The sequence below is a fragment of the Neovison vison genome, chromosome 13 (assembly GCF_020171115.1).
Source record: "Neovison vison isolate M4711 chromosome 13, ASM_NN_V1, whole genome shotgun sequence".
NCBI classification, from domain to species: Eukaryota; Metazoa; Chordata; class Mammalia; order Carnivora; family Mustelidae; genus Neogale; species Neogale vison.
This window is the reverse complement of record NC_058103.1, coordinates 99,386,801-99,405,246: the sequence shown is the minus strand read 5'-3', so window position 1 is coordinate 99,405,246 and position 18,446 is coordinate 99,386,801. Positions and strand designations below refer to the sequence as shown.

General features: G+C 39.4%; 1 protein-coding gene across 1 annotated transcript in view; it reads left to right on the top strand.

Annotated features, from left to right (window-relative positions):
• Nucleotides 1–18,446, top strand: part of MAP2K5 (mitogen-activated protein kinase kinase 5) — a 256,439-nt gene that overhangs the window by 22,312 nt on the left and 215,681 nt on the right. Inside the window, exon 4 of the mRNA XM_044231754.1 lies at nucleotides 14,537–14,606. Coding sequence (XP_044087689.1) covers nucleotides 14,537–14,606 — 70 coding nt within the window. The remainder of the gene's footprint in view (nucleotides 1–14,536; nucleotides 14,607–18,446) is intronic.

The window sequence follows — 18,446 nt, the reverse complement described above, 5'->3', positions numbered from 1 at the left end:
AGACATACTTATTTTTAGAAGACACACATACATACACAGATGGGTTCTGGTTTTTCAGCACACATCTGCTGTGGAAAGTATGTTACTGACGTTCTGGTACTTTTATCATGTCTCTGAGATAGCCATACACAAAGGTGTGCTTTCAGAAATGTGCTTTTGGGAAGTTCTGACAAATTGTCCTTTTTGAGAAATGTTATGCATATCATCAGAGTGATAATAATCATTTCCAAGTGCCATATATATATATTAGATACAAAAGGTATTTGATTTTTCTTTGGTTTTAATAATCACTTGGTGAGGTAGATACTATCATCCCCATGTTTTAGATGAGGAAGCAGTGGCTAGGAGATATGCCAAGGTCTTAGGGCTAGTGTGAGTGTGAGCGTGGAGTTGAAGTGCAGCCTCTCCTGATGTGAAAGCTGGGGCTATAAAGGGTGTTCTATGCTCTTTCCCATCTACCTCCTTGCACATTAGTGGGGAACTGTCTGTGTGTCACCATTATAATATTCTGGATGATTTGTGTGTGTGTAGTACCTTAGTTGAGATATCTGTAGTATATATTCCTTATGACTGATGCTTATTTTCTCAAATGTATTGTTTATTTTTGTGTTGTAGGAAAGAAAACACATTAAGAGTTACATAATTGTCTTTAAACTTACTAGTTTCTGAGATTTCGATAGGGCCACTTTTTAGTCTGAAAAGAAATCTTCTAGCTCATTGATCCCCAAATCTGTGTATTTCACGAATTAACCAATTTTTACTTTTAGATTGGAGGACATAGGCATTGTAACATTTTATTTTTGCCAAATACACACGTTAATAAAATAAATAAATAATAAAAATTAGCTATTGTTAACCATTATTTTACTAACAAAGAAAAACAGTGAGAGTCATTTAAAGATTAAAAATGATGGGCAGTACATAATCTCAAACGTAAAGGTGACCATTAGAGTGAGTAGATTTAGGAGTACCTGGCTGGCTCAGTCAGTGGAGTGTGCAACTTTTGATCTTGGGATTGTGGGTTCAAGCCCCAGGTTGGGTGTGAAAACTACTTAAAAATTAAAAAAAAAAAATAAAGTGAGTAAATTTAGTTTTATGTAAAACTCACTACATTCTTTTTTTCCCCCTCATTTTTAAGTACAATTGACATATAATGTTATATTAGTTTCACACTATGTGCACCACATAGTGAATTGGTATTCTTTACTTTTATCAATTTGTAATGGATGGTGAAGCCTTTACTATGAATTAGCAGTGGTCCATGCATTGTGGTCTGGCTGATCAGGTCCAGGCTTTCTCATTAATTCACTTAAATATTTATAGATGGGAACCTGAAGTCCTCAAAGAATTTTAACTGATTGCGATCACTCTGATTCTGAATGTTTGAGCAAATCTTTTTAAGTGAAAATATCCCTAAGAGAGATAACAAGCTTTAAGTCATTTAGAGCCTAAATGGATTTATTTTTCCTCTTTTATCTCTTGAGATGTTCCTACTGTCATATACCTTTTGTTTATGAAGAGTCAGGCTCTGAAAAAACACTTAAAACATAAAGGGTAGGGGAAACTCTCGAAAACTACACATAAAATTGGTTGGATGTCATTGTGATCTGTCTTGGTTCTTTTTTTAAAATTTTCATTTTATTTTATTTATTTGAGAGAGAGCACGAGTTTGGGATGGGGGGAGGGGCAGAGGGAGAGGAAGAAGCAGGCTCCCTGCTGAGCAAGGGGGGGCACCCCACTAAGCAGGGCTGTATCCCTGCTCAGTATGAGCAGAGCCAAAGGTAGATGCCTATCTGACTGAGCCACCTAGGCACCCCTGAATTAAAATTCCGCTGGGTTCCAGTTTTGCCATAAGGAGAACCATTTGGACTTAGTCTCACAGTAGATTTTGGTCGATAGCCTTCAGTTGCTGATCTGTTATGAAAAACCTGCATGGTCTTTAATTTTTAGGTTCATTTTCACTGATAACTTTTTTAGTCCAGGATCTGGGTGGTGGGTGGGAAAGATAATGAGACACTGATAACAGGTTAACCCGGTTTTTACTGTAAAAAGCAGCTGAGTTTCTCATTAGTCTCTGCAAATTTAGTAAATTTACAGTCCCCTTATTATTTCTTTAAAATCCATATAGTTGAAAGCAAAACTAGAGACACTTTTCCTGGAAATCCCGTAATTGTTCTTTTCCATTGATTACAAAGGTTAAATGAATAAACAGCCTGGTCTCTGCATAAAATTGGGTAGAAAATTTGCAATGTTTGAGTTGGAACTTGCAGAATTACTTTTTTCCCCCTTGAATGCCAGCATTTTCTGGCTTTGGGCCAACAGAAGCATAAGTTTTTATCAGTAATTTAAATAGATTCTTGTATTAGACCTGAAAATGTTGCCTTTTTAATTGAAAACTTATCAATTATTTAAATTGCTAGCAGCCTTAGGCTGTTAATTTTATGTGTGCCATAACAAGGGCATACAGTGGTTTTTGATACATGTGACACGTGGAGTATCGCATTGTAGGAAGGATTTGTCATGACAAGAAGTTGTCGTGTGCTGTTAAATAATAACCAACATATTAAACCAAAGTCTGTTGTCACACATTAGTACCGTTTTATGTAAGTTATTTAGAATTGTGTTCCTTTCTTCATTAGATATATTTTTAAGAGATAATGAGAAGAAAACAAAGCTATAATAAATTGTCTTTTAAGAAAATGTAAAGTAATTTGGTCTCCAAGGAGATATTTAATGTATTGAGAGAATCCAGCAGCCAAGTGTTATTACAGCACCATTGTGATCGCTCTCTGCGTTTTGTTATGAGTTTGTGTTAATCAACAATCTGTTTTTATAGCGTAGTTTCTTGTAAGTTATGTTGTTAGAATATTCCACTTCTGGGATCATGGCTTTTCCTCTGACACTATTGTATCTTTTTAATTCCTTCATAAAGTATTTTTTTAATTAGAATCTGAAATGCTTTATTAGGAAAAAAAAAAGTACATCCAACCTACATATTCTGAAAACTAAATACCTGATCATTGCTAATTATTTAAAGGACCCTGTTAAATATTCCCTTAATATAGTTTACATTTCTGTTGATGTTCTTGTTTCCCCCTCTCATTTTCTGGGAAAATTAAAGATGGTGTGTCATTTTTCTCCTTCTGTCTTTTTGTGTTTGTTGTCTGGCAGTGCTGGCTTCATTTCCTTTCAGCACCAAACAGCAGTGCTGGGCGGTGGTTATTGATTCACCAGAAGCTTTATCTATCACTGAGACCCAGTTATAGGAGGGGTTATTTTAATGCTAACCTCGGTTTTTGGGTGACCTTTCATTAAGAAACTCAGTGGTACATCTTGTTTTTGTAAATGGATTCATATTTTTTCTGCTAAATCCCATGTCTAGTACAGGATTTATTACACCTGGTTCTCTTGATTCTGAGAGGCCTATGTGAGTGGAGCACAGTATTAACAAGAATAATTTTCTTCATTTTGCCCATTCTCTGCCTTTATACCATTTTTGCACATTGCCAGAAGAGTATGGGATGAATTTAACCGTAATGCCTCCCATTATTGTGGAGACCTTGTGTTTTAGTGGAGTGTAAGTATTCCCTTTGGTATACTTGACCATTGTGTACCTTTTTACATGTTGGGTACCATGAGGGAAAATACTCCTTGACCTCTGTAGTACCTTGTAAATTGGGATATGATTAGCTTTGTCATAGTATACATAACCTGGAGATTGCCTTAAAATCATACAGTTACTCAAGTAGAGTTGGAAAGGAGCCTTAGAAGTCTTGTCCAGCTGTTGCATTTTATAGACAAGGAGACTGAGGCCCTCAGAGGGCAGATTCAGTTAGAGGTCGTGTTGCCAATGGATGGGAAGGCCTGGACGCGGTCCCACATCATTTCACCCCCACCAAGTCTCTTTACCTCTGGTGGTTTGAAATGATGGTTTTGTTTTGGCGTCTCTTGAGGTCCTGCTGAGAAAGCTTTGCAAATACTACCTTTTTCCTGATATCAAAAAGGAATGCCATTTGTTAGAATGTTAGTGTACCTGAGTGTGAATAAGAATGTAAAATGGGGGGGCGCCTGGGTGGCTCAGTGGGTTAAAGCCTCTGCCTTTGGCTCAGGTCATGGTCCCAGGGTCCTGGGATCAAGCCCCGCATCAGGCTCTCTGCTCAGCAGGGAGCCTGCTTCCACCTCTCTCTCTATTTGCCTGTCTCTCTGCCTACTTGTGATTTCTGCCTGTCAAATAAATAAATAAAATCTTTAAAAAAAATGTAAAATGGGTTTTTAAAATTTTAAATTTATTTATTAGGAAACAGAGAGCCTGTGAGTTAGGGGAGGGCCAAAGGGAGAAGGAGAAGGAGAGAATCTCTAGCAGACTCCATGATAAGTGTGGAGCGTGAAGCTGGGCCAGATCTCAGTACCCAGAGATCATCACCTGAGCCAAAACTGAGAGTTAGCTGCTTACCTGAATGAGTGCCCTGGGTTTTGAAATGGTGAAGATTTTTGTCCTTATCTACAAGACTGAGTTTTACCACAGAATTTGTTGCCCACCGTGGAGCTGAACATTTAATGGCACCAGCGCCTTTGCTATTAGGAAGTTTTCTTCAAAGAGCAGGAGATTGGAGCTCATTTTCCACATGGTGCTTTTATTTATTTTTTTTTTTTTAAAGATTTTATTTATTTATTTTAGAGAGAGAGTGAGAGAGAGCATGAGCGAGGAGAAGGTCAGAGAGCGAAGCAGACTCCCCATGGAGCTGGGAGCCCGATGTGGGACTCGATCCCGGGACTCCAGGATCACGCCCTGAGCCGAAGGCAGTCGTCCAACCAACTGCGCCACCCAGGCGTCCCCACATGGTGCTTTTAAATATGCTCCATATTAAATAGGTTCGACTTTGAACTTAGGCGGCAACATCAGCTCAGTGCAGTTCAGTTGAACAGCTGATAATGCAGAATGTTTTCCTCGCAAGGTGGGGAAATGGCACAAGGAGAGGTGAACCGAATGAAATAAATGGTTTTGGAAATCTCTCTCGTGCCCTCTTTTTTTACTCAAATAATAACATGTTCGAAGCTGTAAGTAAAGTTTTTGGTTTTTTTTCCCATCCTAGTCAAAGAATAAAACCTTTTTTTTTCAGAGGTAGGTTATTTTAACTCCCTTCTTTGTGCTGCCTGGGACATTTGGATGCCCATCAAATAGTGACAGAAATGCGGTAGCCCTGTCGGTAGCCCCCATTATGAGATATCTTTGGGCATCTTCGCTTGCGAGGAGCAGAAGCATACAGAAGCTTGCATCAGAGCAGGGCGTTTATGTTGTGGCTGCTGGAAGCAAAGGGAAAGGCAAGCACAAGCAGGCCTCAGGCAGGGGACACCGGGGTGCTGTAGGGTGCTTTGCATCACCAGGATTCTGTCGTTAACATGACCATACTTCTGGTTCAGCTCCATCTCTGTGAAGGACTCAGTGTAGCCTGGAGGCTGGTTCCTCTGGGGTCCTGTGTGGAGGCAGTTGACATGAGGCAGCTGAACCATGTGGTACCTCAGTTAGCCCCAGAGGGACGATGGCTAGGAGCTTGTCTTCAGAGGAGATGTGGGCTGCAGGGAAATGTTGGACCTCCAGCAGGTGGCTTGCTGTGGAGCAAGACCAAGTTGTTAGGCACTTGTTGGCAGCTCTTACTAAACCTCTGTTCTCATAGGCTGGTCTTATTGAAAATGAGAGGGGTATTTTCTACATATATCTGAAAGGTGAATGTAAATACACTGCCTTACAGTAAAGTTCGAGAAATTCAGCAAATTATCAGTCTAGGAAATATGTCCAAAAAGGCATAAATTGAAATAATAGAAAATTTCAAATAGAGTTGCTTCTTTCCATATATATGTTTCTCTACTACTTATATGTTCTTTACTCTTTCCTCACTGCCTTTTTATTTATTCATTTTTTAGTAGAAGTTGAGAGGTAGGTTGGATCTTTATCAAGCACTATTGGAATGGCTAAATAGAGTGTAAGAGAATGTCACATTTGGCCTGCTGTCTGCATGGCCTGAGGGTCCTATTTTATTTAAGTGACAGGTTCCCTGAAGCTACTGCAGCAGTCCCCCATTTCCTCTGGGGAATAAATTCTAGGATTCTCCCTAGTGCATGCCTGAGCCCTATATATGCCATGTGTTTTCCTATACATACATTCCTGTGGTAAAGTTTTACTTATAAATTAGGCACAGTAGGTGATTAACAATGATGACTGATAATAAGATAGAACAATTAGAACAGTATACTACAGTGAGAATAATGTGAATGTGGTGTCTCTCTCTCTCAAAATTCTTTATTGTACTATACCCACCCATCTTGTGATGCTGAAAGCTGATAAAATGCCTGTAAGAGATAAAGTGAGTTGAGTGACATAGGCATTGTGACCTGGTGTTAGGCTACTATTGACCTACTATTGACATGTCAGAAGGAGAATCATTAGTTTCCAGACTGCCTTTGACCACGGGTAACTGAAGTCATGGAAAGCAAAACCATGGATAAGGGGGAACTACTGTATTTAAACTTCTTTTTTAGAGGTATAACAGAATTGTTGCAGCCTAGAAATCAGATGCAAGGTCAGTATAGACGCTGTCCCAAGCTAACCATGGTGATGACTCTGAAAGTGGCAGCCAAGAGGATCCTACAAACTTTGGACCCATTGCTGAATACAAATTTAAACCCCTTCTGCCAACACACATTACCTTAAACTTAGCCAAGTTGAAGTTCATCTGCCATTGGCTACCCAAACCTGTATTAAGACCATCTGGAGCTCCCTAACACCCTTTATGGTTTTTTTATCCAAAACAAACAGTGTTATCGTTAAACATGGCCAACTTACTGTCTTTTTCACTTCCAAATCATTAATAAATACATCTATCCAATAATATTAGCCCATAAACAGGCCCCAGGGTTGTTCCCTGTTGACCTTTTCAGTGGAAGACTTCACTGTGATTTTTCTTTCTCATCATCTAACCAGTCCATTACCATATGTGAATCCTTGGTCCAGAGGCATTCAAGGAAGAGCATGTGCACATTGTAGCCCCTCAAGGCAGGGGTGTGGGGAGTTGTTTGAGAAGTGGGGGATCTGGAACCAGGTAAGTAAATGCAGATATTAATTTGGTATTCAAAATAGATTTGCTTTTTATGCTGCTTTTGACTCTGGAGCAGTTGTATGTATCCTAAGAGGTCAACGTCATAGAAACAAGAAATAATCAAAAAAAGGCATAACTGAGGACACACTAAGCAGTGTTCTAATTAAATTTAGAGCCACTTAACAGTTTAGATTGTTGGGTTCTTCACTGGGAAAACTAATAAATTAACTATGGACTGCAAATAGTTGGTTAGTTTATTGATTATTGCTGTAATTACTGACTGGGCTTCTTATAATGGGGTATGCTTGCAATATTGACCGAGCAGGAATCTGAAAATTTTATCATTAGTAGGAAAAAACCAGCATGCTTTTTCCTTATAAGTAGAAACACTGTACTAAGTCTGTTAGGAGGCATGTTAAGGAGAGGTTTAGGAAACTGTCCTGTTATATGTCTAGAAGCATAATACATAAACCTGATTTGATGCAGTACGGTATGTAAGGCTTGCCAGAGTCAGGAGGTATGAGCTATGAGAGTAGTTACCTTGTTTCCATCAGCTCTTACCTGCCTCCTTCCCTTAAATACTTGTGGAACACTATCATGTGTAAGGGTCAGTGCTGGGCACTATACAGCAGTGATGTCTTGGGTTTTTAGGGACACAGGTCTTTTTGAGAAGGTAAGGAAAGCTGTTTATTCTTTCCCCAGAAAATTCACACAACACAATGTTTCACATGTAATTTCAGGAATTTGAAAGCTCTCCTAAGACTCATAGAGACTCCAGTTTAATACCTCTGCCCTACAAGATAATAAAATACCCAAGACAGGGCCCCTGCCCTTGATGAACTTCCAGAAGAAAGATAGACAATGTGATCCTTATCATACCCTTTTAATTACCTTATTGTTTGTAGTACTGTAATAATTGAGGGAATGGGAGGGAATACTGAGTCTTGATAAACAGTTAAATTCAACCTCTGTATTTGGTCTAAAAGTGATCTTATTTAGGGGTTTCTATATTACCCTATTGTTATGAACCTTTCTCTTTGATGTAATGTTGGGAAGTGGGAGAGTCATAGCCCTGTGCCCTGTTTCAAGATTTTTTTTTCAGGTACTTTATAGGAGATTTCCCATATACCAGCTCCTTTGATTTTGATCTTTTTAATACCTTTATGAGGTGAGCAAGGCAAGTATTTTCCCCCATTTTTTTTTTTTTTTTAAATAGGCTCCATGGGCAGTGTGGAGCCCAGTGCAGGGCTTGAACTCACAACCCTGAGATCAAGACCTGAGCTGAGATCAAGAGTCAGACAGTTAACCTACTGAGCCACCCAGGTGTCCCTATATTCCTCATTTTTATAATGGAGACTACTGAGGCACAAATTGCATACCTTTCTCAAGGTCATAGAGCTAGTAAATGTAGAACTAGGACCTGAGATCACATGCATTGATGTGCTCAGTTATTGGTACAGCACTTTTATACAGTTAAATATTTATGGGATAGCCAAGTGCTGTGCTGATTGGCACAGGCACAGTGAACATATAGTTCATTCTTTAAAGGAGCCATGGTCCGCTCAGGGAGATTAACAAAGAAGCCATCAGTGTTCAGTGTGGGAGGATATGAAAACTCATAATTACCAAGCAGAGTGATAAGTGCTATAATATGCTTAAACATTAGATACTCTGTGAGCATAAGAAGGAGCTCCTGGTGTAGCTTTGGAGACAGAGAAGGCTTCCTAAAGAGCGTAGTGTCTAAATGGAGTAAGGTAGGACAAAGGGACTGGGAAGGATATTTCAGGCAGAGAGAAGAGTATGTCTGCACTCTAGTGTAAGGACGACTGGTACGTTCAGGAGGCGCTCCCTGTGATTCAGTGTGGCATGGACAGGGAGGCAGGAGAGGGTATGTGACGAGGTTGGGAAGGAAGGTAGACTAGATCATGGAGGGCCTCGCTTGAAGGAACTGAGAAGCTGGAAAGATGTAGCGTTAATAAAACTGATGATCGATTGAGTGTGGGAAAGAAGGAAAGAGGGGGGGTTTGGCTTCCTTCCAGCTTTCTGGCTTGGGAAACTAGGTCCTTGTGATGTCATTCACTGAGACAGTGAGCCTGGGTGGTGGAAGATGGGTGTAGGGCATAAGGGAGAGGTGTGAGAGGTAGAGACTTGTTGAATTTGAGGGGCCTCTGGACAACCAGTTGGGTATGTTCCGAATCTTAGGAGAGAAATCTGGGCTGGAAATAAAGATTTGTGATTCATCAGCTCCTAATTAGTCTCAATGACTCCTCTGGTAATTGAAACCTTTGGAGTGGCTGAAGTTAACTCAAGGAGAGTATGAAATAAGAAGAGAAGGTTGATGAAAAACCATGGGGAGCTCTAACATTTAAAGGAGGGGTGAGGAAAGAACCACTTACAGGAAACTGCTTAGACTGGTCAGAGAGGGAGGAGGAAAACCAGAGCTAGGGGCTGAAGAAGGAGGCAGAGGTCACCCATCGGTGCGTTGCATCCCTAGTCTGTGAATGATCGGCGACATGACCTGACCAGTCATACATGGGTATGACTGAAGAAGCCACACTCCCACCGGCTCAGCAGGCTGCCCAGTAGCCTGGTTTATGTAAATGTTTTGAGGTCCGAGAAATAAGAGATAACTTACCTTTTGACTCTTAAACAGTAAACATACATTTTATGTATGGACTAGAATGAAAGAAGTAATTTTTGGCCGGGGGGGGGATTCACTGATAAACTGTTGGCTTCATCTGTGAATGACCCTTGCAGAACGGAATAGGGTTGCGAGAAATTAAATGAATAAACATAAATAGCTTCTAGTGAAACGAGTACACAGTAGGTGGTCAATAAGTAGCCATGTGTGTGCGTGTATCTCTCTCTCTCCGTCTCTCGTTTTGCTCTCTTTTAACAGAGAATTTGCGCCTTGTAAAATTAAACTGTGCTGTTTTAGAACTCAAGTCTTTTATGTGGCACATTTCCATGAAGAAAAAAAATGTTGTAATTATTGACTGAATTGTGCTGTTAGAATTAGGTTCATAACAAATAGGAACACTGTTTGATAAGCTTGCAAACAAAACAAACCAAGAATTGTACTTGCTATCCCCTCGTTGAATCTGGCCCTCTGTTTCAAATTAATTAGATTTTTGGATAACTGTGCTAAACTTTGTCACATCCTTATTAAAATTGTTTAAGGATTTTGAAGAACATCTCAGAGGGACTCTGAAACTAATCTGAGTCTGGTACTGGAGATTCCATTAGCAATCACAAAACTGATTAATCTTTTACTCAGTTAGCTTATTGATTATTGCTGCAATTACTCCGTGTAACGGATTCTGCCAGGAATACCAGCGGAAAACACATTTTGTAACTGCTGCTGATGTATTCAGTGTGAGCACCATAGTTTGTGCTTTTTGTACCTAACTATTTTTGTATTTTGAAATGTGGGCAGACTTCTATTAAGAAAGTGCTGTTGTTTTAGCGGTAGGAGGCTCACTTTTTAATTTCTCAACCACCGGTAAGGCATTGCAGTTTACAAAGTGCCTTCCCAAATAGTGTTGCTGCGGGTAGATTTCATGGCAACTCTGTGTAATAGACTAGCTCGCTTCCCTCTCATTTGGAGGAGGCTGGGGCTTGGTGAGGATCAATGGCTACGCAATAGGTGGCAGAATCAGAAGTAGGCCCCGTCTCAGTCAGGAGATAGTTATTGAACACCTACTGTGTGCAGGGCTCTGTGTTCAGGATAATAAAAGCCGGGATAGGGTCATAGAGATTGCATTCGGGCAGTCGTTTGGATAGCTTCAGATTAGGCCCCATTAATGTTATCGTGTCACTTTGTCACTTTTCTGTGCAAGCCATGTAAAGTGTCTTGGCATACAGGATTGAGGTTTTTGTTTGTTTTCTTCAGTTTGTTTTGGGCTAGTGAAAGTCACTATTGCTTATTTGATCACTATTTAGAACAAAATCGGAAAGGCTATCTAAAGGGAGAATTTCTAGGACACGTGCTGCTGTAAGTGAGACCTAAAGGGAGAATTTCTGAAACACTGAGTCTACCTGGGTGGAGAAGCAGCTTGCTCCATGGCTCTGAGGCGATCTCCTGTCCCTCAGTGAGTCTCCTGGTGCTGTTCTGGCTCTGTAGCATCTTCATTTCACAGGAGTAATCCAAGGGGCAGCCAGTGTTTCCTCGCTGAGCTGGTTTGCTGGGGAACGGCCAGTCCTCAGGCTTGCACTCTGGGGTCCTCTAACTCCCCAAGTCCCTTGCCTGTGTCCACGGGTGACACAGGCCTGTGGCCTGTCAGGATTGCTCTGTGCCAGGAAAGACCTGTGGCCCCGTGCTGTATTCTTATTCCTCAGAGAACGCTACGTATGCGACAGCCCGAGCTCCTGGGTCTTGTCCCTCACTGGCAGCCCGCCAGCCCTCACAGGACCTGCTCCTGAGTCACCTGCCTAGAATAGGCCCAGGCCCTGGGCTTATTAATTACCACCCTTTGCTGTGTGTTTCTGATGCAGAATTACTTTACCACAAGATTCTCTGCTAATACAGACAGAGATCAAGCCCAGTATTTCAGCAGGAAAAAAAAAGTCCCTTGGATTTGGAAGAATTGGAGAAAGCAAAAAACAAATGCTAACTACTCGCTTTAGAGATACTGGCAAGTGGCGCACTTAATATTACCGTGCCCGTGTAAGCGGTAGCATAAAGAGATGGTTATAGATGACTTAAAAAAATATGTACAATGTTTATAAAAGCATATATAGTTTGCCAGTTGATTTGGCACAGATCTGAAATGAAAGGGAAACTATATTTATTTATTTATTTATTTAGTGAGGTAAATAAATAAAGTTGGAAAACAGGCCAATTTCATGCGTGCAAGGTTTTATAGTAGGAAAAAAATGCATTGCACCTGTTCTGACCCTTTACATTTGAGGTTATTTGTTTTCAAACTTGACCCCAAGCACCAGTTTCAGACAACTCTATAATTAATCTGTTAGATAAAGCATAAGGATATTTTATTTGTTTTGGTTTCTAGGACTGCAGTGAAATGACTGAATGAAATGACTGAAATGACTAACCTATTGTACATAGCAGTTAATTAAAGAAAAGCATTAACTATAGGAGAACACCACCACTGCTGTTGTCTTGTATCAGTATAAAAAGGCAGTAATTTTTTTGACAGCCACTGATTGGAAAGTTGCTTGCAGCCTTCCAGAACCAAGGGGGTACATGCTGTGGATCAATAACCGGCAAATTTCCCATTAAAAAGAATACCTGAGCAATGTTCCAAATAGCCACTGGCATCTTAATTTTCCACGGAAACCTCAAATACTTGTGAGCTGAGGACAAGTCATTTTCGGACAATTTTTCCAGACTACTTGTTAACAGTTATTGCTGTCCCAAAAGGTTGACAGCCTACATGATGGATATTTCATTTACTTGTCATCACTGTTTGAGTAATGGCGAACAGTATATTTCTGTGGTTTTAAGGAATATAGTCTCCTGAAAGACATTCAGCTTAGTATGTGCTCCAGTGTGTGTGTCACAAGTGTTTATGCTGTATGTATATAAGCTTCTACATCCACAGAAGGAGAGGATCTGTTTTCTTTCTAGTTTGGAGGCCCTTGGAGAGCAGGGTACACTCGTATCCATCCATAGCTTTCAAAAATCCACTTGATTTGTTTTTAGGATAAGGAGCCTTGGATCGTTAACTTGTGATTCCCAAGATGATGTAGAATTACATGGCTCCCCTTTATTTCTAAAAACAAACCCATGACTTTGTAATAATTTTAATATGCATAAAGGCCTTAGGAAGATGTCTGTCTGTATCTTCTAAAAACGTCTTTTTTGGAGTGTCAGCAAATAATGATTATCAAGGAAGAATTTCCAAAAAGGTGGCAGTTCCATAATATGTGTGTGTGTTAAATATAGAAATAGAAAAAATTTGGGGCACCTGGGTGGCTCAGTTGGTTGGGCAACTGCCTCCGGCTCGGGCCGTGATCCTGGAGTCCTGGGATCGAGTCCCGCATCGGACTCCCTGCTCAGCAGGGAGTCTGCTTCTCCTGCTGACCTCTTTCCTCTCATGCTCGCTCTCTCTCAAATAAATAAATAAAATCATTAAAAAAAATAAAAAAAAATAGCAAGAATTAAAGGAGAGTTCCGCTCTGTGTGTTACAACGCCTCAAAACACAACATTGGTGGTTTTCAGCGTTGATGTTTTTCCACCAAGAGCATCACTTTGTCAAGTATTAAAAGAAACGAGGACACAAAATCCATCTTTAAGTTAGGTGGACATATGGTCACCACTTAGATTTATTAACTTAGGCTATTAAGGAAAAATGGGTGTCAGGCCATAATACAACTTGGTGAATGAATTTGTGTTTCTGAAGGAGTTTAAAAGCCTTTTCATTTGGAACTAATTTTTTGTGTCCAGAATTTTATTTTATTTTATTTTTAAAAGATTTTTATTTATTTATTTATTTGACAGACAGAGATCACAAGGAGGCAGAGAGACAGGCAGAGAGAGAGGAGGAAGCAGGCTCCCTGCTGAGCAGAGAGCCCGATGCGGGGCTCTATCCCAGGACTCTGGGGTCATGACCTGAGCCGAAGGCAGAGACTTTAACCCACTGAGCCACCTAGGCGCCCCATGTGTCCAGAATTTTTAAATGACATTTGTTTTATACTTATACGTGTTGATAAAAGTGAGCATAAAAGATGTTTGCTTAAAACTGAGCCAGCTTTTGGGGCGCCTGGGTGGCTCAGTGGGTTGAAGCCTCTGCCTTTGGCTCTGGTCATGATCTCAGGGTCCTGGGATCGAGCCCCGCATCGGGCTCTCTGCTCAGCAGGGAGCCTGCTTCCTCCTCTCTCTCTGCCTGCCTCTCTGCCTGCTTGTGATCTCTGTCTGTCAAATAAATAAATAAAATATTTTAAAACAAAACAAAAAACTGAGCCAGCTTTCTGTCATATCAATCCTGTTGTCTTTGGATGGATCATATCTTGTTTGCTTGTCCCACAGTCTCTATGGTTTAGATTTCCATTATCTGTACATTTTATACACAAATACGTATAATGTTTGATCTACTACCTGGCACATAGATCCAAGCTAAGGCAAAGTGTCTTCCAGAGAAAAGAACAAGAGGTAATTTGAGAAATTTCCACTAAAAAGCTTTGTGTCATTTTTAATACATATCATTTTCAAAATATTTCTCGAGATTAAATACTGAATTCCTAATCACCGGTTTTACTTTTGAAGATAAATGACAATGTGGAGGGTAACATTATGCTGGACTTTCAATCCTGCTTATTCATTATAGTCATTTTTATGTGCAAATAGGAAAAAAGTATTCTCGAGGCTGATATGTATATACCAGCAATTTACAGAAGTACTATGAATTAAACAGCCCATAAGTGTCTGTTCCAGTATTCATACATTACTGAGTAATCTCTTTCTATAATCTCTTTGCAGTATTATTCCACAGTAATGGAACAGCAAGTAAATGGACAGTTAATAGAGCCTCTGCAGATATTTCCGAGAGGTAATGTTGAACAAATTCTAATCAACAATGATTATTTCAGTAAACGGTTTCATCAACAGTTATGTTTTCCAAAGGTTTAAATGCACATAACATGATGTTTAGCTCTTAATTTGAAAAAACAAAAGAAGTATTCATTATCGTGGGGATTGCAGGCTATATTATAGTTATGGCAGATAAAATATCTAATTTACTAGAGTAAATTAAACTAACTAGATTGTTTTTTGTTTTTGAAGTACATACTTACATTGGCTTAAAGAACTCTTTGGGGGTCCACATGGTTTCTAAACCAAGGCAAATGAATGACTTTAATTTTGGATATTTATAAATTATGGCTCATGATGGGAGCCAAAGCTGCTGTTGAGGAGAAAGCATTCAGCTGGTACAGAAGCAAAGATTTACTGCAGGGTTTTAGGGGAGAATTGATAGTGTTTGGTGCTTGGTTTTTTGGGGGTGGTGTTTTCCAGATGATGGAGAATCTTCATAAATGGGAATTTAATTGTTAAGTCTCCAGAAATATTCGATGGTGAGGGTAAGTTTTGGTGAATCACCTAGTCAAATAATGTTCGTTTTCCCTTTTAGGTGGGCAGAACTAGCATTGTGTCAGACACAATTGATCAACTGTACATGAATGTTCCCTCAAAATTTGAAGAATCGTAAAAAAAGAACAACTTAATTGACCATGTAATATAAGCCGTTAAGTCTTTCCCTCACTATACATTGTCCCACTTGGAATTCATATTTTCTAACTGACGGAGCAGATAAGGAAATGTTGTAACTTTTCTAGAAATAACTTAATTGAAATCATTAAAAGTTAAACTTACCTTTGTTAACAGATACTGTACAAATAATCGTGGTATGAGTTTTTCATTTAAACGTTCTAGACTTTCATTGCCTATAACACTCTGAAGTTGAGTGGCTCAATTAACCAGTAGACTCTTATTTACACTGATCAAGTCTCCAAGGGCAGCTGATTTGGTTAGCCCACAAGAAGGTCTGGGTTCCAGAGTAATGGCTTTCTAGCATTAAGGTGGGCAGTGCAATTAGGAGTACTTATATAATAAGAATGTATTAAAGACCTAAGTAAGTAAATAAAATTGGGCCATTGATAGTGTGTCTGAAACAAAAATTATGATTAATTCAATTCTCTTGTATCTGAAGACTAAAAACTAAAACAGAAAAAGAAAAAGAGAAAAGCAAATGTAGAAAAGCAAATGTTGCCATTTTTGTGCATTAGGCCAATAATAAGAGATGGAGATCATTTCTCGTTATCTTCAGTGATGGGAGAATTTGGGCAAGTTTCAAAATTGTTTCTCCACAAAGCATACTTTTTTTTTTTTTTTGCCAGCTGAAAATTTTAATTTATTGTTTCCCTACTTGACATCATAACTCTTTTGTTGTAGCAAAATATGCTAGTTTCTAATATGACGTGGAAAATTATAGTTCTGATGTTGTGGGTCTTTGTGGTCTCCCCGCCCCTGCCCCTGCCCCAGTAAAAGATTTATTTCCCTTCATCCAAAAATCTTTCCAGGCTTTTTTTTTTTTTTTTTGCTTTTATTTCGTGAGCGACTGTCCTTTGCAGTCTTATTGTCCACACCATTGTACTGCCTCTCCTGGCAGTAGTGACCATTTATTAATGCTCTGTAGGCATTAATATTGCTTTAACTGTTATCATTTCTCATTCTCCTGATGTTTCTGCCTATTCAGCATTACTGATTCCATGGTATAGATGAGAATCTGCAGGTTCAGAGAGGTTAAGTAACCTCAGAGTCCACAACAGCCTGTAAGTGGTTAGTATACCCTTTGAGTAAGAATGTTGTTTAAGGGCGCCTGGGTGGCTCAGTGGGTTAAGCTGCTGCCTTCGGCTCAGGTCATGATCTCAGGGTCCTGGGATCGAGTCCCGCATCAGGCTCTCTGCTCAGCAGGGAGCCTGCTTCCCTTCCTCTCTCTCTGCCTGCCTCTCTACCTACTTGTGATCTCTCTCTGTCAAATAAATAAATAAAATCTTTAAAAAAAAAAAAAAGAATGTTGTTTAAGTCATAATTTGCTTAAAGTGGAAGTGCATTTAAATGAAAATATCCATGGAGTGTGCATGGGGGTAGACTGGAGGGGTTGGCAGAAGTGCAGAGAACAGTATATTGCAGGGAGAAGATACTTAAAAGAAGATGGTGTATGAGATGTGATTGTCACATGTGGTCCTAGTACAGACCGTTAGGCTCCCATAAATTATTAAATAAAGTTCTTTCAAGCCAGACTTGAATTTTTTAAAATACGAGACTCAGCCCCCTGTCTCTCTGGTTTCTTGGATGCTATTGAACAACTATTCTTATTTTGTTTATTTATTCATTTTAAAAGATTTATTTATTTATTTTAGAGGGAGAGAGCGAGCGTGAGTGTGCGCTTGCATGTGTGAGTGGAGGGAGGGGCAGGGGAAAAGGGAGAGAAGCAGACTCCCCGCTGAGCATGGAGCCAAGTGGATGCGGGGGCTCTATCTCCCAACCCTGAGATCATGACCCGAGCCAAAATCAAGAGTCAGCTGCTCAACTGACTGAACCACGCAGGCACTCCTGTATAACTCTTTTTAGTTTTTCAAATAGTCTTGCTTTGGGCTTACTTACCTATATTTTATGTACGTAAATGAGATTATGCACACTTATAACGAGGATATAGATAGACATATTGGGCAGGCTGCCTGGGTTAATACCTATTTGGTTAGAGGCCCCCAGACCTTAGTTTCTCTGGTCAGGCCCCAGGCTGAAAAGAATCTCTAGACTGAACAAGTGAGAAAGGTAGGAGAACACGATTTTATTTGAACATTGGTGTTCTCCTCATTCCAGGTAATACAGTTGCCTTGGATGGTAACTCCCAGCTCATGCCTGTGCTCTCTGTAGTTAAGAGATATGTTACATATTAATAAGGATGAAAATCTACTAGTTTTATGTACCTTCTGACTCCATAACTTTAGGAAATGTGAGGTTACTGGGTGTTTTGAATATTGTGTAGATTTCTAGTCATAAAGGTTTGAGAAGCCGGTTGAGTAATGAGGCAGATGTTAAGGTAAGAGGTAAGAGTTGATGCCTGTCTCTAATTCCTTGGTTAGCCACTTTTTTATTAAATGAAGTTTATGAATGTACTGGGTACTTAAGTGGAAATACTCTGAAGTGTTGTCTTAGGAAGTATTAATGGTCCTTTAAGGACCAGGCCTCAAATATATGTGATTTTGGTTTTGTTCAAAAAGTTAATTTCCATTTTACAGAAAGTAGATTTGGAGTCCTAATTTTAATGTATTTTAGGGAAAATAAGAGTTCTTTGTTAAGGTTTAGATGTATTTTCTAGGAAAATAATGATAAATTTAAATATACTCAAAATATACATATTAAAACAACTGATATGCCTTGTAATTATTACCCACATCTTCTCTTTATTAAACAGTTTTATTTTCTTGTTGTCTAAAACAGAGGAAGAATACATGTACATCTGAGAAAGGAGAAAAAAATCAAATATATTCTTCCTCAAACAATCAATCACAATTGACAGTCCCTTAACATACAATCTGTAGGGCACTGTAGTTTTCAGATGGAAGCAGCCTATAAAATGGGCAGGACACATTTTTATTTTTAACACATGATGAGGAAGCATTTGCTGAATTGGAAAAGTACTACCCTGTAACTCAGGGTGGTGTCAGGAAATTAATATTATTTTTCCTGGCATGGTTTTATCTTTAGATTTAAATATTAGATGTCAAGGTTTACGAAAAAAAGTAGTAAAATTAGTGATATCTCTGTATTTTAATAAATTTTACTACTTATTGCTGTGCAAACTGGTATTCAAACTTGAATATTC